This window comes from Talpa europaea, assembly GCF_964194135.1.
Source record: "Talpa europaea genome assembly, chromosome: 13".
Classification (NCBI taxonomy): Eukaryota; Metazoa; Chordata; class Mammalia; order Eulipotyphla; family Talpidae; genus Talpa; species Talpa europaea.
The window spans coordinates 63,597,912-63,621,689 of NC_140080.1; the positions used below are offsets into that span (position 1 = coordinate 63,597,912).

General features: G+C 38.2%; 1 protein-coding gene across 2 annotated transcripts in view; it reads left to right on the forward strand.

Moving 5' to 3' along the window:
- Window positions 1–2,048: 2,048 nt before the first annotated feature.
- The window catches only part of TAF4B (TATA-box binding protein associated factor 4b), a gene marked incomplete at its 3' end in the record, with an annotated part of 103,735 nt that continues 82,005 nt past the window's right edge, over window positions 2,049–23,778 (forward strand). For both annotated transcript variants that reach the window (XM_084252309.1, XM_084252310.1), the window contains exons 1-3: window positions 2,049–2,472; window positions 17,569–17,705; window positions 18,764–18,871. In XM_084252309.1, the coding sequence (XP_084108435.1) occupies window positions 2,130–2,472; window positions 17,569–17,705; window positions 18,764–18,871 (588 nt within the window). In that variant the 5' untranslated portion in view covers window positions 2,049–2,129. The remainder of the gene's footprint in view (window positions 2,473–17,568; window positions 17,706–18,763; window positions 18,872–23,778) is intronic.

The window sequence follows — 23,778 nt, forward strand, 5'->3', positions numbered from 1 at the left end:
GCTCTCCCCTCTGGCTCTGGTGAATTCTCTCACCCTCCCGTGCTTCTGACTGTACCCAGTGTTTGTATAAATAAATAAATTAATTTAAAAAAAACCACAAAGTGATTTGGGGGTGGGTTTTAATGGAAGTTTAGAAAGAGTGTTCTCAGAGCAAACTGAGCCTTTCTTCCAGGGTACTGTAGAAAGGAAAAACTAAGGCTATAACAATTTGCTCAGCTAGAAATGAGCAGATTTAAGACTAAAATCTATCACACTGTTTTACTTGACTGAAAATATTGCATTGCTCCATGTAACTCATTCACTTAGAAAATACTTAAGCCGCTTTTATACAAGCCATTTTGTAGGATATATGATGAATCAGACATGTGGAATAGTGGTAAGAGATGTATTTTGGCATCACACAGACTGATTTGAATCCCAGCTTCTTGGATGAATCTCTCTTTTAACTGCAGTTTTAAAGTCAGTAAAATGAGGTGTTATTTTTTTGTTGTGTGTGTATTTTTTTTTTAAGAAACAGGGAAATGTATCTTTTGTGAACAGTACACAACAGGTGCTCAATTAATTTAGTTCTCTCCCCAACACCACGTTGTTTTGTAGAAGGTGAGTGCTATTAGGCAAGTCTTCATGGAATGTGGGGATGGTTACCATTGATTTGGATTATGAGTTGGGTTTTGATTTGGACTCGTTAAGGTGTGGGATACAGCAAACACAGCAAACTCGATTACAGTGGCACCGAGGGAGGGAGGGAGAAAACTTGAAACTAAACATGTTCCCTGCCTATTTGCAATATTTCCTTCAGCTTAATGTTGGTTGTAACAAAGTATAATACGACAACAGGTTGACATCAAGACATCTGACCAGCTCTCTAAGGGACACATTTTCCGACACTGGGGTCTATTGATTCATTAAACACTTTTGACTAATTCAAAGAAATTCTGGGATTGCAGCTAACATCACAGTGCTAAATGTGAGGATGCAGAAATTAAGACCTCGCCTCACTTTCCAAGAAGATAAACACGTATACAATTTAAGTAAGTTTAGAAAATTGATAAATAACATCTACAGCCACAGCAAAGAAAAATTTAGAGTTGGGCAGCCCAACTCTAAAAATTATATGAAAATAGGTACATATTACAGACTATAAAATTACACACCAGTCTTATCATTTCAAAGGAATGGCATTAAACCATTTGAGCGACGCTCTACAGCAAAGTGGGCAAAAAACATTGAGGAAGAAGGATTCAGTTCTTAGTTACATTCTGCGCAATCAGTCCTCACGTTTTTTGTTCCTTAAAAAGGAAATCTTTTTATTTTAATTTTATTTATTTATTTATTTTATTTATTTTAATTTTATTAAAAAGGAAATCTTTTTAAGGAACAAGCAACGGGGAGAAACCAAGGGAAGAACACGGATGGACCAGACAGAATTTTTTTTTTTTTTTTTCACAGATAGACTCCAAGGTGCGGCTTGCCCCGCCCACGTGGAAGGTTTTTGGCCACTCGCCCCTCCTCCTTGCGATTCCGGGGATGATTCTAACGCCCACTGGAGGCGTCCCTAGTGACGTCACTTGCGCGATTCCAGTCTGTGGCCAATCACGCGGCTAGATTCCGGGGAAAGCCCGGGCGGCGGCGCCGGCCTGTGCGCGTGCGCGAGCTCTCCGCGTGGCTATATAAACATGGCTGGCGTGACCGCGCGATGGAGCCGCGCGGAGCGCGTCTAGGGGGCTGTGGGGGCGTTCGGGGTTTGTAATTTTGAAATTTCTGGCGGGGGAACCGCGGCGCCGGCTTAGGCAGGGAGGTGGGAGCCGAAGTGACGCCCTTCCGGGAGCCGCGCGGCGGGGCTCGCTGCAGCGGAGCCGCGGCTGAGGCGCCGGGCTGACCCGGCGCACGTGTGAGCGCCGCCGAGGAAGCGAGGATCCGGCCCCGGCGCCGCCGCGGGAAGAGCCGCACGCGCCGGCCCCGCCGCCCGGCCCGCGCCGCTCCCTCCCCCCTGGCTCCGGCTCCTGCGCCTCTCCCCAGCGATGCTGTGGAGCCGGCGTCGCTCTGGAGTTGGCTGCCGCTCGACGAGCCTCGCCTCGCCTCAGCTTTCCGAACGGCGGCGCCGTCGCTGCCGCTGATCTGCCTGGGGGATGCCCGCGGGCCTCACGGAACCGGCCGGCGCCGCTCCCCCCGCTGGTGTGAGCGCCTCCGGGACCTTGACCATGGCCCCTGGCGGGCTTCTGCCCGTCCGGGTGGAGACCACTCCTGTGCCCCTGGGCGCCGTGACGAAGGCTCCCGTCAGTGTCTGCGTGGAGCCCACGACTTCCCAACCCCTGCGCTCCCCCGTCGGGACCCTGGTGACCAAAGTGGCGCCTGTCAGTGCCCTTCCTAAACTCAGCAGCGGCCCCCGGCTGCCTGCTCCTCAGATGGTCGCCGTGAAAGCCCCCAACACTACAACTATCCAGTTGCCTGCGAATTTGCAGCTTCCTCCAGGTATGTTGGTCACCTTTTCCAGCCCGTGCACGGGCCCGTCGGCGGCTGCAGGGGCACCGTCGCAGCCCTGGATTGCAGCTGCTCCCTGGGAGCGCTGAAAAAGCTCGGGACCAAAACAACCTTTGGTATTCTTGACTTTGCAGGGAAGAGATTTGGGTTTACGGTTAATATAGCCTCTGGGTCATTACTGCATAGTTTTTCTTTTCGTACTTAAGGAAAGGAGCTTTTCACGTAAGTGACATAGTAAAAGGTAGAATCGCATATTTAGGAGGGCCTTTGAGGCACTGGCTGCTTTGGTGAGGGAGGACAGCGTATTGCGAAAGTTTATTTTTATACGAAGAAAAGGTGTTGCTTATTTACAGTGCTAGAAATACAGACTTGCCTTACACCAGTTTTGTCCCAAACTGAATTTCTCAGGATTGCTTTGATTTGTTTCTTTATGATTGAATTATGTTGGCATTCTTGTTCATGAAAAAAATATATATATATGAAGAAAAGACCAATTTATATAATCACACGCTTAGATTTTGTTGTAAAAAAAGTGCTTCAAAGGCTCTTATGTGTTGAGTCTGAAGGAATTTTAAAATTTGAGCAAATCAAAATAAGATTTCTGCTTTCTGGTATCAGAAATGAATTGTGCTGCTTCCTGCACAGTCCTCAGTTGTGTGGTGATTGTAACTTTCAATTGAAAGAATCCCTCTCACGGGGAGCAAATTGACAAATAAATCAGATCCATGTGGTTGTTATTTTAAAACAATGTATGGATGCATGCATGAATGCTACAATTAAGGACTATGACAACTTGTTATAGTGTTTTACTCCGTTGGGCTATTTTCCGTGATTTATACAAGGGCTTTGGTTTGTGATCATTTGCATTTGTAAATATGCTGAATGTCATTTGAATCTTTTTCCTTTTTCCCCCTCAAAGTCTGATGGAATTTCAGTTGGGGAAAAAAAAGCACATTCTTTGGAATGATCTCCACTCATAATTAGATTTTCTTCTGCTGATTTTGCTTAGCATTAACTGAAATTCAAAGATGGTAAAGAAATGGAAGCTTTGAATCAACAGATTTGATATCTCCCAGCAAAATGACAGGTGCTCTTTTGTAGCATATTTTATTTGGTCAAGAACTTTGTGACTCTATTACAAAGTTTTGTTTCAGTTTTGTGTGGGACAGGAGGTACAAAGACTTACTAAGGTTGAGTGCCCCCATTGGGTACATTATCAACCAATTATAAATTGTCATCCTGCAAACATGCTTATAAAGTAATTATATGAATGATTTTGAAATTGCTCCATAATTTTTTAAAAACTAAATTCCATTTTACTCTGTATGTTTAGAAACAATAAAAAAGAATTAAAACTGTCAAGAGTGAAAACTTGCTGATAATGGGAACTGATCACTTCCTGGGGTCAATTTGATAGGCACTTTTTATACATTATTTATATCTTTTATTTGCTGGTCATAATAGGTGGGTAGCAAATAAAGACTACGGTGTCTAAGGGTAAATAATTTGCCCAAAGCCAGGCAATTCACAGGTGTCAAAGGGAATTTGGGTCCAGGTCTGTTTGACTCTAATTTGCATAAAACTGTGCTTATCACTTTGTGTGTGTATACAGTATGCCTCACTGATGATCAGTGCTAAAAAGTGATTTAGAGCCTGTTCATTTTATAGAACAAAAGACCGGAACTGAAACTTGTCCTGAACTAAATAGCAACAAAGTACACAGCCTCAGTATATCCTGCACTAAAATATTTTATATTACTGACTGATGAAATTCCCACAAAAGAGAGGAAATGAATTGTCTTTGGAAATTGTTAGTACAGAGGAGGTGTGGAGCTGCTTTGAAGGGTACTTTTGGGAATTTCTACTAGTGTGTGGCATCAGAATACACGAAAATATTTGTTCTTTCATTGGTGCAGAATAAAATAACCAATAGTTTAGAGATGAAATAGAAGCACCAATTAAAATGGCCTCTTAAAAAGTTATGAGCTTTATACCATTTTTTAATATGTTGAGGATTAACAGATTACCTGATGATACTTAAATTATACAGAAGTCAGCTATTCTCTTTTTTTTCCAAAATAATGAATACTGACTGTATTTGATTTATCTTTACTTGAGAATTTTCTCAACAAACAAAACTGGTTTTTGAAAATAATATGGGTGAAGCAGCTGGAAATAAAGTGAAGGGGGAGCATTATGAGGAAATGAAAGAAACTATAGTGAAGCTCTCAAAATTATTATGTCAGTTATTTCTGGTAATCTCTTTAGTTTTCTCTTGTGAACCTATGAGATTTTAGCCTGCCTGTTACCCTTTGCTTTTGATATTCTGTCTCTTCTATCTCTTATTTGAGAGTGATGAGCAAGAATTTGGTTACTTTATGTCATAAACTGTGATAAGTTCTGCTACTGTCATATTGTATAGAAGTTTGTGAAAGTTACTTGCAACATGTTTGAGGTCCTTTTTCATCAACTCCTTCAGGCTCATACACGGAAGTTGCATCTTAGATTCCTGAGCTAGTCCGCTGAATAACCTAGTGGTTCTTGTTTCCATCCTGACTTTATTAAAGGGTTTCTACATGATCATCAGCTTCCACCGTTGTCACAGTGCTGCTGGACTTCATGAAATGAGAGGTTATTCTTTTTAGTGCTCGCTATACGCCATCCACTGTTTGGATTTCAAAGGCTGTGGAGTCAGCCTAACTGGATAGTGTCAATAGCATTATTCTGTGGATAGTCATCCTCAAAGAAAGTGCCAGTACTCTCTTCCTGCTGCTCTTCTTCAAGGCTAGGTTAGGCTCTCCCATTATGTGTTCCCACCCGCACTTTCACCACCATAGTACTCTCATACTCTTATTATTGCATCCCTTTGATTCTAAGTTCCAGAGGTAGGGACTCTGGCATGGACTTTATTAACCCCAGGGCTTAGTAAATTGTTTGGTGCAAAAAAGAAAGCACTGAAGTATTTGAATGCATGCATGTGTATTGTATGTGGAGAAAAGAAGGGCAATAGGTGTAGCTGTTAGGGGGATTCCAGGGGCTATCACAGTATCAGTGATATTGTTTACACTATATTATGTGATTACAAATACGATAGTAAATATCTTTGTAAATGTTGTGCAGTTTTATAAACGTGTATTTTTATAGAATAAATTGCTAGAAGTGGAATTGTTGGTTCAAATGGTAATACTTTAATAAGTACTGGTAAATTTTACACCCAGAGATTTTTTAAATGCAAAATCAGCCTAATTTTAAAATGTCACCTATGGACTATTTTTTTAAATTTAATTTATGGTAAGAGGAGGTGAGTAGAGAGAGGGAGACTTTGAATAAAAAAGTGTAGACTGGATGATAACATGGTTTTGTTAATTACAGAATAAATATACCTAAGAATGCTCTTGTTAGTTTGAAGTTAAAATAGTATTTGAAAAAAAATAGTATATGATATGTAGCAGCCAAGACAGTTTAGTTCAGGTCACAGAATAAGGACTAGGTGTGTTAATCAAGTTTGTAGGTAACAAGGGACTTGGAGAATCAGCCTTTGGGGGAAAGTAGTACATGTAGTACAAAACAGGCTAGAACATTGGCCTTGAATCAGTAGACCTGGATTTGAATCCCAGTTTTACCACTAAATAGTGTTGTGCTCTTGGCAAGTTAACCTTATGCTCAACCCCATTTTTCTTACATCTGAAATGTGGACCATACCTTCTTCATAGAAGTATCATAAAGATTAAATGAGTATACAGGCCTGCTGTTACAGAACTGTAGGGGGCATCATTTGTGTGGAATACACAGTGGTTGTAAATAGCAATGTCCTGAATATTTAAGGTACCTGTATAGCGTTTGGCTCTAGATATTCTGTGATACCTATTCTGTATGTAGTAATATGTATTGGTGTCCACTAGATGCTCAGTAGTTTGAAAGGGTGACTCTCTAACTTTAATGCCTTCCTGCCCCGATTTTTTCAAATTAGAAAATAATATTTGTTTTAGAAAATTTGGAAAACATAGGACAATTACCCAAAAATATTTTGAGTTTATTTTTTAGTCTCCTTTTTTTAAAATAATTTTTTAAAAGTATTTTTGCATAGAAGAACTGGGGCCAGAGGTTCAGGGGTGAGAGGATTCACCAGAGACAGAGTGGAGGGCAGAACAGATGAATGTACCAAAATACACTGCTAAGGGGAACAATAGGGGAGACAGGAGAGGTCTGCTGCCTCATGTGGGTTACCTCCCTGTCCCGGGATCGAACTCATACAGTGGCCGCTGAGACTTAACGTATAGGTCACCAAGAAGCCCTAGTCTCCTTTTTTAATGTTGATTTTATTGTGCTGCACATTTTGACGTTAACAAAAGCAACCACTTTACAGTGTATTTTGAAATATTTGACAAAGATGTAGCCAACACTGCAATCTACAGAACATTTTATTCCTCAAAGCTTTTAGTCTCTTTGGAAGAAAATATGTGCATGCTTTCTCTGCTTTCACAGAATTGGAATCTATGATGTAATTTTATATTCTGTATTTCATTAATCATGATATACTGACAACTTTAAATTTAATTTTAATGGTTGCATAATTCATTAGTTAGTCATTCCTCTGACTGCTTTGGTTGCTTGTGCTTTTTGGTTTATAAATAAAAGCAAGCCAAATGTTTTATATGTAGATTGTGGTGTATAGCTTAGTTTCTTGAGACAGGTAAAAAGAATTGGAATTTCTGGAATCAAGGAAATGAGCGTTTTGAAGTTATTGTATGAGGAATCCCTGTCCTGGAAATCAAATAGATTTCTAGAACTTCTAAAGTACACTGGACATAATTTTTCTCCAACAATCTTATTTTTCTTTGTAAACTAATCCATATGTAAAAACAGTAACAAATATGGGAAATTGAAAAGGAAATAATGATCACCTAAAATCTTATGGTCCTACTTTTTTTTTTATTTTTTTTAAAGATTTATTTATTTATTCATTCATTTTTTTTTTTATTCATTTATTTAATTATACAAGCACTGGGTACAGTCAGAAGCGCGGGAGGGTGAGAGAATTCTCCAGAGCCAGAGCGGGGAGCAGAGCAGGCAGAAGGACCGAAGTACACTGCTGAGGGGAGCACTGGGCGGCAGGAGAGGTCTGCGCACCATGTGGGACCCTCCTCCGGTGGCCAGGGAGCAGCTGGGGATCGAACCGGCGCTGCAGAGGCTGCGGGCAACTTCGCAACCCAGCGCTCAACCGCTGCGCCACCTGGGAGGCCCTGGTCCTACTTTTAAAAGATGAAACTTAGTATGAAAAAATAAGCAAAAATACCTGGTGGGGAAAAGGTGGATTTTTCAATAAATAGTTACGGGGAAACTAGACAGCAGTATGCACAGAATGAAATCAGACTGCTATTTTACACCACAAACAAAAATTAACTCAAAATGGATTAAAGACTTGAAGGTAAGACTTCAAACTTAAAAGTTCTAGAAGAAAACATGATAGATAAGCTGCTTGACATTGGTTTTGGGAGTGCAGCAAAATCTTCAGCTTAGTGAAGGAAACCAACAACAAGATGAAAAGACAGTCTACTAAATGGGAGGAAATATTTACAAATCATATCTCCAATAAGGAGTTAATTTTCAATATAGATGATGATCTCACAAAACTCAAAGTAAAAATTCCAATTAAAAAATGGACATGGACAGATCATCTGTGTACATTATTCCAAAGGAAAATGTAGATAGCCAACAGACACATGAAAAGATGCTCAACATCTCTTATCATTGGGGAAAGGCAAATCACAGTGAGATAGCATGCTGGCTGTTCTCAAAAAGACAAGAAGGAAATCTTGGTAGGGATGTTGATAAAGGGGGATATTAATACTTCTGGGGGAAGTGTAGCTTGTGGAATGTGAAAAATAGTATGGTGCTTCCTCAAGGGGTTAAAATAGAACTGCCATGGGATCTCACAGTTCTACTTCCAGAATTCCAGGAAAACAAAAACACTAATTAGAAGAGATATGCACCCCTTTGTTCATCTCAGCATTATTTACAATAGTTAAGGTATGAAAACAATGTAAGGTGTCCACCAGTGAATAGTGTCTCTCTCCCTCTCCCTCTCCCTCTCCCTCTCCCTCTCCCTCTCCCTCTCCCTCTCCCTCTCCCTCTCTCCCCCCCCCCCACTGTATAAGTTGAAAAACATATTGCAATTTGGAATGATATGCGTAGACTCTTGGGAATTATGCTAAGCAAAATGAGAGAGAATGACATATAGTCTATGATTTCACTTATGTGTACAATTTTTAAAAGTGAACAAGTAAGGCAAACCTCATAGATTCAGAGAACATATGTTGGTGGGGTGGCCAGAGGGGTGTGGAGCTGGGATACATGAAATAGGCGAAGTAAGTCAAAAGGACAAACCCTGAAAGTTAACTTTGTGTGGTCACAGATGTTAACTAGACTTACTGTGGTAATGTTTTCACAATGTATACAAATATTGAATCACCTGAGACCAACATAATTTGTCAGCTATGTCACAAAAATGATTTTTGATAACAAATGATGAAACTTAATAGAAGGAAATAAGCTCTGATTTGACAAGTCAGCTGTGTAAGTAGAGAGCAGGGCATGCATCACAAAAAATAGTAGAATCTGGAATAAAAACTTAGTGATTGATTTAATTATTTCTTTCATTTTCTCAAAGATTTATGGAAAAGAGAAAAATTTAAGTGTCTTTTAAGCTCATTAAGGAAAACTGTGATATCTGAAAAATTAAAGGAATTGGTCCCATGGTGCCAAAGGAAAGAAACAAATGTGAGTGTTAGTTGCCTTTAGGTGTTTAAAGGACTGTGCTATAGAGATGAAAGTAAGCTTATTTTTTTTTAATAAATTTTATTGTTATATTCCCCATACAATTGCAGCCCCCCCATTCTGACCCCAATCCCTCCCCTCCCGCCCCCGCCCCCCTAAAAGTGTCTCTGGTTCATAGTTTTTTGTTGATTTTGATTTTCACTTTCTTATAGTTATTCATTTTCCTGGTCCCTTATTTAAGTTTTCTAGATTCCTGCTATGAGTGAGACCATCTGGTATTTTTCTTTTTCTTTTTGACTTATTTCGCTGAGCATGATCCCTTCCAGCGCCATCCATGTTGCTGCAAATTGCATGTGTTTATCTTTTTTGAATGCTGAGTAATATTCCATGGTATATATGTACCACATCTTCTTGATCCAGTCATCTATTTTTGGGCATTTGGGTTGTTTCCAAAGGAAAGTAAGCTTATTTTGTATAGGTACACAAAGAGCCCTCACACAGGATGCACATTTTGTTAGTACAAAAACATTGGTTTTATACTTATGTTTGTTTCTGAAATATGTTATTCTTTTTGATGCAGTTGTAAATGAAATTGGTTTCTTAATTTCATTCATAGTTATTCTTTATAAGAAATACAGTTGCTTTTTGAGACCCCTGCTTAAATCCTTATTGATCTTGTATCCTGCTGCCTAGCTATGTCATTTATTAGTTTTAATAGTGTTTGCTAAGATTTTTCCATTATCTGTGAATAGTTTAACTTTTTTCTAATCTAAATCTCTTTTATTTCATCCTCTTGCTTAATTGTCTTGGATAGTACTCTTAAGTACAATATTGAGTAGAAATGGTTGTAGGTATCCTTATCTCATTCCTCCTCTTCATAGTCTTGTTTTATTCTTGATCTTAAGGGGGAAAATTTTATTCTTTCACCATTAAATATGATTTTTAGATGTGGGGTTTTTGGTAGAAACAGTCTATGAGGTTGAAGAAGTTTCCTTTTATTCCTATTTTGTTGAGTGTATTTATCATGAAAAGGGGGTGTCAAATTTTGTAAATCTTGTTCTACACATTGAGATGATCATGTAGCTTTTTAGCCTTCTATTGATAGGGTATTCTTTATTAATTAATGTTTGGCTATTAAACCAACCTTGAAAATTAAAATAAATATTTTGTCATGGAGTTTAACATTTTATATGTCACTGGATTCAGTTTGCTAGTACTTTGTTGAGATTTTTTTTATCTATATTCACAAAGTATGTTGGTCTCTAGTTTTCTTGTGATGTCTTTATTTGACTTTGGTATTAGAGTAATACTCATCTTGCAGAATGAATTGAAATATGTTCCTCTAATATTTTTTGAGTATTAGAGTAATACTCATCTTGCAGAATGAATTGAAATATGTTCCTCTAATATTTTTTGGAAGAATTTGTGAGGATTGATTTTTCTTAGATGTTTGGTACAGAATTCATCTGTACCTGAACTTTCTTATGAATAATTTTTGGATTATTAATTCAGTCTGTTTGTTAGAGGTTTGTTCAGTTTGCCTATTCTTATTTTCTTGAATCAGTTTCAGTAGTTTGTGTGTTTCTAAAAATTGTTCCATTTCATGTTTATCTAATTTATATGTAATCAGTTCATAATATTCCCTTATAATCCTTATTTCTGTAATGTTAGTAGTAATGTCCCCTCTTTCATTCTAGATTTCAATCATTTGAGTGTACTTTTTTTTTAAAAAGATTTATTTATTTATGCATACAAGGATGGGGGTACAGGCCAGAGGTGCAGGGGGGTGAGAGAATTCACCAGAGACAGAGTGGGGAGCAGAACAGGCAGATTGACTGAAATAAACTGCTGATGGAAGCAGTGGGTGAGTCAGGAGAGGTCCGCTGCACCATGTGGGCTGCTCCCTGGCTGAGGATCGATCGAACTCATGCTGCAGAGGCTGTGGTCAGCCTCATAGGTTGCGTCTTAACCCCTTGTGCCACCAGGGAGGCCCTGAATGTACTTTTTAAAAAAAAAAAAAAATCTAAACTTTTGTCAAATTTGTTGGTCTTCTCAGAGAACCAATTTTTGTTTTAATCTCCCTCAGTTGATTTTCTGTTCTGTATTCTCTTTACCTCTGCTATAACCTTTATTTTATTTTTTTCTGTTTGCCTTCATTTTTTTTTTTTTCCTTTTTTCCCCTAGTGTCTTAAGAGGGAAGAAGTTATTGATTGCAATTTTCCCTTTGGATTGCTGGTATTTACAACTATATTTATTGCTCTAAACAGTGCTTTATCTGCATCCCATAAGTTTGGTATGTTGTGTCTTAATTTTCATTAATTTCAATTATTTTTCAATTTTGCTTGTGATTTCTTTTTTGACCAATTTCCTATTTGGGGGTGTGTTATTCTGCTTATTTTTGAGTTCCTCCAATTTCTTTTTGTTATGGATTTGTAATTTCATTCCATTGTAGTTGGAGACTATACAATTTGATTTCAGTCATTTTAATTTTGTTGATGTTTGTTTTATGCTCTAGTATATGGTCTATCCTCAGAATGTTCCATGTACATTTAAGATAAATGTTGTTGTGTATTCATAGATTTGTTCTAGGTCTGGTTGGTTTATATTGTTTTTCAAGTATTTGATTTCCTTGTTTTTTTGTCCTTTATTAAAAGTGGAGTACTGGAGACATTCATGTATTATTACTGAATTATCTATTTTCCCCTTCATTTTTGTTGGCTTTTGCTTCATGTGATTTGAACTGTGTTGTTTGGTGCATATATGTTAATAATTCTTATATTTCTTGTTCCATTGAGTGTTTTATTAATTATAAATGTCCCACTAGTAACACTTTCTGGTTTTGTTTATTTTGTCTTATATTTGGCCAGTTTATTTTGGTGGGTCTTGCATGTACTTACATCTTTAGTGTCCTTTTACTTTCTATGTTTTGTATCTTTAGATGTAAAGTGTCTCTTCTGCAGACAGCGTATAGTTTAATATTGGATATTGCTCTTTAAAAATCCACCTGATACCTTTTTGCCTTCTGATTGGATTATTTAATCCATTCACATTTAATGTTCCAGAAAAAAGTGGGTTTAGGTCTGCCCTTTACTTTTGTTTCTCTATATTTCCTGTCCTTTTTGTTTCTCTTTTTTGTTTTCTTTTGTCTTACATGAATATTTTCCTGTGTAACATCAATTCCAGTATAGTTATATATGTCCACACATCCCCAAATACACATAAATATTTTAGTGGTTACTCTAGGCTTACAATATACATCTTAAGTTATTTCACATTCATATTAACTTACTTTGATGAGAGATAGAAACATTTTTCCTATTTAATTTCTCTAATTTTGTGCAATTATTGTTGCTCTACATATTGTATCCTGACCCATTATGAATCCAATGATACCTGGTTATAATTATTATCATATGTAATTTTATGTCTTTTAAAGAGGCTGGTGTAAGAAAGGAAGAGGATATATTTGTAATATTTATTTTTTACCTTCTTATTTGCCATTTTTGGTTTTCTTCATTTGTTCCCATAAATTTGAGTTATTTCAAGTCATTTCCTTAGTACAGTATGGCTCTGCTCCCACCCACTTCCTTTGTTCAGCTATTCACAAATATACTGTGTTTCTATATGTTATAGGTGCAGTGATACAATCATCTACATATTGTTCTATAGAATTGCTTTTAAATCAATTGAGAGAAGATAGCAGAAGTAACATGCATTTATTCTGTCAGTTTACGTTTACCAGCACACTTTTCTTCTTTTCATGTGAATTCAAATTATTGTTTGGGGTCAATTGTTTTCACCCAGAAGAACTTCATTTAATATGTCCTTTGAGGTGTGTACTATCTGTAACCACTTCTAGTTTTTAGATGGTAATGCCTTTATTTTACCTCCATTTAAAAAAAAAAGATTTATTTATGCATACAAGAACTGGGGTGTAAGCCAGAGGTGGGAGTTGGGTGGGGTGGGTGTGAGAGGATTTACCAGAGACAGCAGGGAGTAGAGCAGGCAGATGTACTGAAATACACTGCTGAGGGGAGCAGCTGGTGAGACAGAAGAGGTCTGCTGTGCCATGTGGGTTTCTCCCTGGCCGGCTGGGGATTGAACTCCTGCTGCAGAGGCTGCGGATTGCTTCATAGTGCTATGCTTAACCCCTTGCGCCACCAGGGAGACCCAGTTTTGTCTTCATTTTTGAAAGATAATTTTGATGTATGTTGAATTGTTGGTTGACTTTTTTTTCCTTTCATCAAGTAGACTATTGTCATCCCACTAACTTCTGACTTATATTGTTTTTCATGAGAAATCAACTGATAATATATTGTACATGATTGGTCATTTTTCTCTTGCTGCTCTCAAGGTTTTTTCTTTGAATATTTTTACTGTGCTGTGTTTGTGTTGTCTCAGTGTGGATCTCTGCATTTATCATACTTAAGACTTTGCTGAGCTATTTGCATGTCTAGATTGTTCTTCATCATATTTGGGGTGTTATCACTCATTATTTCTTTGAATATTTTTTGTACTCCTTTGCGTCTCTCAATCCTCTCTTTCGGATGCTTACATTATGTGCTTATTGTTCTATGTTTCTTTGAGATTTGTTTTTCACTCTTTTTCTCTTTATTCTCTGTGTTGAATAATTTCTATTGATCAAGCCCATTCAAGTTTACTGTTGAGGCTCTCTGTTGAATTTTTTATTTTAGTTGTTATACTTTTAAGTACATAGTTTCTTTTTTGATAATATCTGTCTCTATGATAGTCTATTGATGTGTTATCTTCATGCTGTCCTTTGCTTCTTTAGGCATGGCTTCCTTTACTCTTCTAAAACATATTTATGGTTGGGACTCCCCAGTGGCACAGCTGGTTGAGCGCAGTGCTGTGAAGCTGTCCACAGCCTCTGCAGCACCGGTTCGATTCTCGACCGGCCAGGGAAATTCCCACATGGCGTGGCAGACCTTCTGCCGCACCCACAGCTCCCCTCAGCAGTGTATTTCGTCAGTCTGCCTGTTCTGTTCCCCACTCTGTCTCTGGTGAAACCTCTCACCCTCCTGCGCCTCCAGCCTGTACCCTGGCTCTTGTATAAAAATAAATAAATATTAAAAAAAAATTTATGGTTCTTTGAATGGTTACTCTGAAATCTTAATTAAATCTAACAGCCAGTCCCTTTCACAGGTGGACTCTTTTGCCTGTCTTTTTTCCCCATGTGTTACACTTTTTTCCTTCTCATTTTATTTTATTTTTTTTGCGTAGAAGAACTTGGGTATAGGCCAGAGGTGTGGAAGGTAAGAGAATTCACCAGAGATAGAGTGGGGAGTAGAACAGGTGGATTTACTGAAATACACTGCTAAGGGGAACAGCAGGTGAGACAGGAAAGATCTGCTTTGCTGTGTGTCGGTTAGTTCCCTGGTCAGGGATTGAACTCAGGCTGTAGCAGAGCAGTGGTAGCACTGATATGTAACCCCTAGGCCACCAGGAGGTCCCCATTTTATTTTTTGTTCACAACTAACATTGTAGGAACATTGGATATTAGTCTTTATTTCACTGAGTGTGTTTCTGTTGTTTATTTATATTTTTAGTGTTTGGGTGAATTATTTTAGTGGTTTATTTTTCTCACAGTGAAAAGCATTAATATTGTTCTCAGAGGGAACAGCCTTGAACATAAGTACACTGTATAAACTGGGATGACAGTGATTTCAATAGAGCTCTTTGTGTCTCTTTCTCTGAGCTCCTGTTAATTGGTGTGTCTCTAATTTCACACCCAGCTCCACTCAATCCCAGACCAATTACCCTGTTGTTTTCAATAATTCCTTGGGATCTGACTTGCTTCATAGTCTGGACCAATTAAATTTGGGCTCCTTTACATGAGTAGTTTTTGAGATTACTGTGTGAACTATGGTCTGACCTCAGAAGGGTTCATGGTTGTCTCTTGTCTGACTAGTTCTCTCAAGTAAACTAGAGCTGGGACTATGGCTTAGTTTGTAACTGTCATGAAGCTACCAGCCTTTTAATTGTTACTTGTATTTGAGAACATCCTTAGTTCTGAGTTTCTCTACACTTTGTTTGAAATAAAGCCAATTAGTTTCTCTAGAGTGGTATTTAGAACAGCAATTAGGTGTGAATGATATTTCTACTCTAGAGGTGCAGTGCTGGACACAGGTGGTAGCCCTGAGTCTTTGGCTTACCTGTTGCAGCATGGGACTTTATAAAAGAACAGTGTATTTCAGTGCATCTGCCTGTCCTGCTCCCTACTCTGTCTCTAGTAAATCTTCTCACACATATCCCCACCCTGAACCTTTGACCTGCACCCCAGTTCTTGTATGCATAAATAAAAATAAATCTTTAAAAAATTTAAAAATAATGTTCACCAGTTATGCTTGTTTTGCTGGGGCTGAGTTTGTTGAAGTCTTCATGCTATCATTTTGAAAATGGAATTTCAGCTACGAGTATTCTTGTTTGTGCCTTTACTGACGTGAACAATAATTTCTTCAGATTAGAAATACTGGGTTAAAGGGTATACAAATGAAAATCAGTTTGACATATTTATGTAATTGAAAAATGCTGTTGTACCAATTTACACTACTATCATTAAGATATTAGAGTTCCTGCTATTGCATATCTCTCCAATTTAATTATCTCCATTGGACTAGTTAATCTTTGCCTATCTAGATAGATGTAAAATGCTGTGGCATTAATTTACCTATCCCTGTCATTGTCATTGGTGTTCCTTTTGCACATTTTAGATATTTGGATATTTGTCCTTTGAATATCTATGAACTAAAATTTTCTGCCATTTTCTGTTTTGTCTTTTTACTTGATAGTATCTTTTGTTAAACAAAATTTGTTTATAAGGGCCTCCCTGGTGGCACAGGTGGTTGAGTGCAGTGCTGTGAAGCTTTCCACAGTCTCTGCAGTGCTGGTTTGATCCCCACCGGCTGCGGAGATGTCCACATGGCGAGGCAGACCTCTCCTGCCTTGCCCCCTGCTCCCCTCAGCAGTGTATTTCTTCAGTCTGCTGGTTCTGTTCCCCACTCTGTCTCTGGTGAATCCTCACACCCTCCCGTACCTCTGACCTGTACCCTGGTTCTTGTATAAATAAATAAATAGATAAATAAATAACAAAAAAATTTCTTTTTAATATAGTTTATTGCATCAAACTTAAGAGTATTTTTCATATCCCAAGTTTAGAAAGATAACTTTCTACATTGTCTAAATTTAAAATTCTTTTCCATGTTTTATTCTTAATGCCCTGTTTGTGTGTGTATGTATGTGCGTGTGTGTATGTATAGTGTAAACTTTTCATCATTTTCATATAGGTAACTAATTAAACCATCTCAATTTCTTTTCTTTTCTTTTTTTAAATTTATACAGGCACTGGGTACAGTCAGAAAGCGTGGGAGGGTGGGAGAATTCACCAGAGATAGAGCGGGGAATAGAACAGGCAGACTGATGAAATACACTGCTGAGGGGAGCAGTGGGCATGACAGGAGAGGTCTGTTGCGCCATGTGGGACCCTTGCTGGTGGCTGGGGATTGAACCGGTGCTGCAGAGGCTGCGGGCAGCTTCGCAGCCCAGTGCTAAATCGTTGCACCACCAGGGAGGCCTTCTTTTTTTTAAAAAAAAAAAATTTATTTATGCATGCATGCAAGAGCTGGGGTACAGGCCAGAGATGCTGGGGATGAGAGGATTCACCAGAGACAGAGTAGGGAACAGAACAGGCGGACCGAAGTACACTGCTGAATGGAGTAGCGGGTGAGTCAGAAGAGGTCTGCTGTGCCATGTGAGTAGCTTTCTGGCCGGCTGGGGATCGAACTCCTGCTGCAGAGGCTAGGCTACTCTTGCTTCCTAATGCGGTGCTAAACCCCTTGCACCACCAGGGAGTCCCCCCACCTCAGTTTCTTGAATAGTTTCTCTTATTTTCACTGATCAAAGAATATTCATTGTCCCTTAGGAAAATCTGATATGGCATATCTCCCTGATTCTATTTTGGGGTTCTTTGTTCCATTGGTCAGTTTGTGTGGTTTTTGTGTGTTACTGTGCTGTTTTACTTATTGTAGTTTTATAAATAGTTTGATATTATAGAGGAAAAGTATTTTTGCCTTCAGGAGTTTCTTGTCCATGTACTTAGACTTGGAATGTTTTGAATAGCTTGAGTGAAAGCATTTTTCTGTATTACTTATAATAACAGATGAGGAATTCAGAATGTAGTAGTAATCACTTATTGAAGAGCATGTTTTAGTGTTGAAATAAATTGGAGAAAATACACAGTGATTTTATTTCCTTTATTAACTCAGAAGTCACTTTTTTCCCTTTTAATTATAGGAACAGTTTTGATCAAAAGTAACAGTGGACAGTTGATGTTGGTATCTCCTCAACAAGCTGTAACAAGACCTGAGACAACAAGTAATGTAACTTCAAGGCCAACAAATTCTCAAACAGTCAAAATTTGTACAATGCCGGTAATACACCTTTAAGTTTTTTTTCCATCTTCCTTAGTTTCTAGCTACTATCTCCATATAAATGCGTACACATTTGCCTGTAAGATAAAGAGGTGATCCTGCTCAACTTTTAGAATTTAAGAATCTACCTCTGTAAATTCTCCCCCATACCAATTTAATTGAAATATTTGGTTTTGTTGTTTGGTAATTACTAAAATAATAAAATGTTAGTTTTCCTACTCAAAGATTTTGTAGGCCTCAAGAGAATGTTTGAAGGACTGTTTGCGTCTTCCACTTTAATTTTAATTTGTAGAAAAGTATTAACACTACAATTTCAAGTATTCATTATTATCTACATCTTCCAGTCATTACCTTTAAGAAATTCAGAACCAGCTGTAAATTTTCCTTAATTTGAGATTGTAAGAAACTTATTTATTTTACATACATGATAATCTTTCTAGATCACTAAAGCTTATCTTTGTGCCAGAATTAAGAGTTTATTTTTATGGCATCTTTATTTCATTCAGCAACCAGTACTGAATGTAGCATAGCATTGTCTTGATGAGTCAGGCTCATCTTGATGAAAGATTGGATTGTATTCTATGGTTATACTATTCTCTGCCAGTTCATTTCCCCCCATTTTGTGCTCTCCTTATCTCTAGATTCTCAACCACTCATTTTCTCTCTATTACTGTATCTGGTGATTATAGCTGCTCCTTGCCTTTCTAGTTTCCTTTATCTAATTGCTGTTGGTAGAGAAGATAGATTAGCAGATTTTTGTTCATTGTTAAATAAAAATCTGTAAGTTTTCTATGTGATCCGAAGAGTAAAGTTCAAGATTTTATTGATGAAATGCTATGATATTTATTTATTAAATCAGTTGCTTTCATAGGAATGTGACTCAGTTAGATTCATAGTAAGGAACGTGCATAAAACCCATAAAGTTGTAAAGCGAGTTACAACAGAGAAGTTTGATAAGGTAAAGTATTATAATGTTTGCCATAATTGCTGGCAAACAATTGATTTTAAATTAATAACACTGATAACTGTATTGTCTCCCTCCCACCCCCCACCTCCAGAATTCTAGTTCACAATTAATCAAGAACATGGCAGTGGCACCTGTTAAAAAATTGGCACAAATGGGTACTACTGTGGTAACCTCTGTTCAGAAGCCTTCTTCAGTACAAGTAAGTCATGATTTACTTGTGGCCCTGTGTACTTTGGTTTTTCTTTCATCTCTCTTTATTTTTTAGCTGTTTCCTGCCAGATGTATAAGTGGCTAACTATATGGCATTGAAGAGAGCAATTGAATGTTATATGATGCCATTTATCAAACTAGGAGCTGTTAGAAGTTTGGGAATCACACAATAAACATGATGTAATTCTTAGAATATCACTTTTGCTAGATACTATTAAATTAATGCAAATGTACCTGATCACTATGTGTCACAATATATACAAGCAGGTGCTTCAACAAAATTTTGATGTATGTGATATTTTTCAAGGACTGATATCTGTGAAAGGGAAGGAGAATAAATAAGAGTGAACTAGATGCAGAACAAGTAAAACCTCAGTCACTGTGGTAGAGAAATTTGAAGCAAATACAGCTTGTCAGAGTTGTGCCACTGTGTGTCAACATGGTCAACTGGTTCTTAATGCCCCCTCTGTGCTCAGATTAGATTTATACTCTTGAGGGGGAGTTGTGCTTTTGGGCAAAGCAATTTTTTGTAGCTGAGACAAACTTTGAAGGAACTGAAAACTGGAGGCTGTTAAGTAGCATTAAGTAGCATTCCCAGCAGCAAGGGCAACACAGATTTCTCCTTTTGATCAGGTATCAGTCTATATTTTGCATTGCTGGCATCTACTTCTGGGATTCCAGTGGGTTTCTTGATTGCTTGCATACAAGAACTGGGGTACAGGCCAGAGGTGTTGAGGGGTGAGAGGATTCACCAGAGACAGAGTGGGAAACAGAACACGCAGACTGACTGAAACATGCTGCTGAGGGGAGCAGCAGGCAAGACAGGAGAGGTCTGCTGCACCATGTGGGTAGCTCCCTGGCCAGCCAGGGATCGAACTCGTGCTAGTGGTTGCAGATAGCTTTATAGTGCTCTTTTTACCCCTTGTGCCACCAGGGAGGCCCATGGGTTTCTGTAGCTGATCAGTGTCATTTTCCTCCTTCACTATCCACTCTGCATTCCCCTCGTATTCAACTACTAATTTTGCTGATATTGGTAGCTTAACTGGTAGTGTGACCATACCTTCAGACCTAGAGAATCTGAGGTTCTAATTATCATGCTCTTTTCAGGTAAGGAAAAGTTGCTGCACTTGTCCATTAATCATCACAATTGGGCAAGGAAATACCAAGAGGCACTTATGTGGATCATCTGATTCACCTCATATATTTCTCTCTGCCTCCATTATATATAATAGCAGCCTTACCTATTCCAAATGTCAGATCATTATACTCCTGTCATGATAATGACGGCTTTCTTTTCTGCTGGCCGCAGGACACAAGGAATCCAAAGAGCCCAGCAGACAGCCATAGGAGCTAGTTCATAGGAGTTTTTACAGTGTCTTAGGGTGAAAATGTGCCTTCTGTGGGCAGAAATGGAAAGTATAGTCCCTTGTGGAACTTGGAGGTGATAGTTAAGTGGATCCATTTATCTGTTTATACCTTTCCTTGGTTCTTACTGGGAAAATAGTGCATAAAGAGTTTTTTGATTCTGTGAGTACACTGAATTTTGGAAGATGAAAGACAAAATTACATCTCCATAGAGTTTTGTTTATGAGTTTGCACTTCATCTGTGCCTTCTACAGAGTGCTCTAAGACTTTACTAGGCCAGCAGCTTCTGGGTCATGTCATGGATGTACAATCAAAAGATCATTTGGTCATGTGACCACTGACACACTTCCTTTGCTATCAGAGAATGTATTTTCTTAGAACACGTTACATGAAATCCCATATTGTAGAGCAGAGCCTTCGTTGGGTTCTAATTTTATTTAACCATATACTGCTCTTATTCTTCTAACAGAGCAGTGAATCTAATTGTAAACAGTTTGTTCCACTCCCCCCCTTAATAAAGGATACCAGTTATTGAGCATCTAATGTCCTTGACCCATTTTAGGTGCTTTACATCTATCATCTCATTTTATCCTTGTAACTACTCTATTCGGAAATATTATCTCCATTTTATATAGGTGAAATAGGTATGGAGAGCATAAGAAACTTGAATGATGTTTGCTAATGTGTGTTAACGGGGTTATTTGTGCCAAAGTCTTTATCTGACTCTGAGGACTGTTGTAATGGCTTCTGTACTGATTATCTGAAATTCTAGTTTTTCTCCACCCCCGTTTAGGACAATTTTCCTCTGCCCCATTAGGCCAAAGGGTATGAATTTGGCCTCCTGATATTTACTATTGTATTATGAGAAATAATTATGGGTTTTTTTGATGCTCAGTCAGATATAGATATGGAATATAGACACTTTCAGAGAAGTGTCTGAAAGTAAGAAATTTATAATCCTCAGGTCCTGGAAAAGGACAGCATAGCATGTTATTTAGGGGACCATGTAGGAGGAACAGGCAAGGGGACTTGACCAAACAGGAAACTGGGAGAGAGTAAGGACTTGGAGGCAAGTGCCTTTATTGAGAGTTGGGGTGGAGTACAGAAGCAAAAGGTCTGAGGGGATTTCATATCTGTTAAATGGCACTAGAGTACAGTTAAGGAAGGGAAGTAGGGGAACTTGTGGCAGGGATAAGCCTTATTACATGGGTATACCTAGTCACTTGGGTGGGGTGCTCACAGACTATTTCAGGAGATGTTTAGATGTCAGGAAAATACTGATTTTTAAGAATTTAAATTCAATTACATAGTTTTGAAAGGGTTTTTGTCACTTTAGCTATATAGAGATGAGTTTTTCCATTACATCTGTATCTTAAAGATTGAATGCATTTGATAATTTTTAAATGGTATCTCTGGATTCTTTTCCTTAAATTATTTTTCCATATGAATATCGAATATTGCTGTGGGTTGTTTACAGCTTTTTCTGATTGATATCAGTGCATATTTTAAGCTAAGTTGCTTCTCAGTGGATGGTAGGCCAAAGCAGTAGAACTCATCAAACAGTGAAATTGAGGAATAATATTTGTGCTCACTCTGAGCTTAGATTTAGGTATTGCTTGGAAATAAGGAGCTACAGCTGGAAAATAGAGAAAATAATATTCTTTGTACTTTGAATACAAAAGCAAATGTGTATTAAGAAATTTTGAAAGTATTTCCTATTAATAGGTGTTGAAATTTGTTTAAAATTTGCTTAAAACATGGCCTGGTTTGTCCCTTCCATAGCTTATCGTTAGAATGGACTGTAGTTAGTTCTATAGTAAAACGTGGTCTCATTTAGTAAATGTTACACAGAAACTAGTGTGAAATCTTGTTTACTTTTATATTGTATTTGATGTATATTGCCCCTTTGTTAGGTTAAACTCTACTGTGCATATGATTGGTTCTGGAATTAGCATTTCTAATTAGCATTTCTAATTAAATGGGAACAGATCCAAAGTGATTTCAGACTCCTCTAGAAAATGGCCCTCCTCCTCCCCATGGCGCAGTGGTTGAGCGCTGGGTTGCGAACCTGCCCGCAGCCTCTGCGGCGCCGGTTCGATCCCCGGCTGCTCCCCGACCACCTAAGGAGGGTCCCACATGGCGCGCAGACCTCTCCTGCAGCCCGCTGCTCCCCTCAGCAGTGTGCTGTGGTCCTTCTGCCTGCTCTGCTCTCCCTTCTGGCTCTGGTGAATTCTCTCACCCTCCCGCGCTTCTGACTGTACCCAGTGCATGTATAAACAAAAATAAAACAAAACAAACAAATAAATAAATAAACATGCCTCTATAAAAAATTAAAAAAAAAAAAAAGAAAAGAAAATGGCCCTCCTTAAAATTGCATTTGGTCTCCTAAAATTGCTTACAACTCATTTTGCTAGCTCTGCTAGCTCTAAGTCTAATTTTCACAGGTTTATTTCCCATATCTACCAGTGCTTTTCCCACCTGTTTCGCAAGTGTGTCTGAAATCAGTACCGGAACAGGCCTACAAAGCATGGATGTTCCATTGGCTGGTTTCGAACAGCAAGGCAGAGTTATGATTACAATTTAAGACAGTCCATCCATTACTGCAGTGGGGGTTATCTACCTTACCATGTCTGGTAAGAGGTGAAATTGGCATGGAAGGTGCCTTATAACTGGTAAAGTATAGTAGCTATATTAAAGAGTTATGAAGGATAAATTTTGTGCTGGAAACAAAATATTAACAAGAAAGTAGAAATGCCATAAATTCTGCTTCTACTCACACAAAAAGGACACTTTTCTGGGGCTCAATTTTCATTGGTATTTATCTTGTGGACTATATTTCCTTTGGGAATTCATCTCTTCAGTCTTGAAAGGTCATAATCTCACTAGATGGTTCTGATCACACTTTCTTAAATATAGTAGAACAAAGAGTTGATGGTTCAATATAGAATATACTTACTGAAGAAAGAGAATTTCTTTGCTCTACATAAACTTAAAAAAGCTTATAAGAAAATCTCCAAAATGATTCAAAGGAAACTGCACAGTAGTTGTCCCTAAAGAAGCTGACTAAGGATAGGAATAGGATGGAGTCTTCACTTTCATTGTTGTTTTTGAGACTTAATTATATTTAATAAAATCATACTAATTTTTTACTTTACTTTTTTTTGCTTAACATTTCATTTTTAGTTTTAGTCTTTGCCATTAATTTTTAATTTCTTTCTTATTTTACCTTCATTCATGCCTTTTTCCCTGTTAAAAGCCTTTGTGCTGTGGGGTTATCAGATAAATGCAGGAAGCATCAAGTATTGTGTATTAAAATGATTTTATTTTATTTTTTAAAGAAACCTGTCTCAGAGAATGTCAGTGCTTTGTTTTTTTTTTTTAAGATTTATTTATTTTATACAAGAACTGGGGTATAGGTCAGAGGCGCGGAAGGATGAGAGGATTCACCAGAGACAGAGCGGTGAGCAGAACAGGCAGACAGACCAAAGACACTGCTGAGGGAAGCAGCAGGCGAGGGAAGCAGCTGCCCCG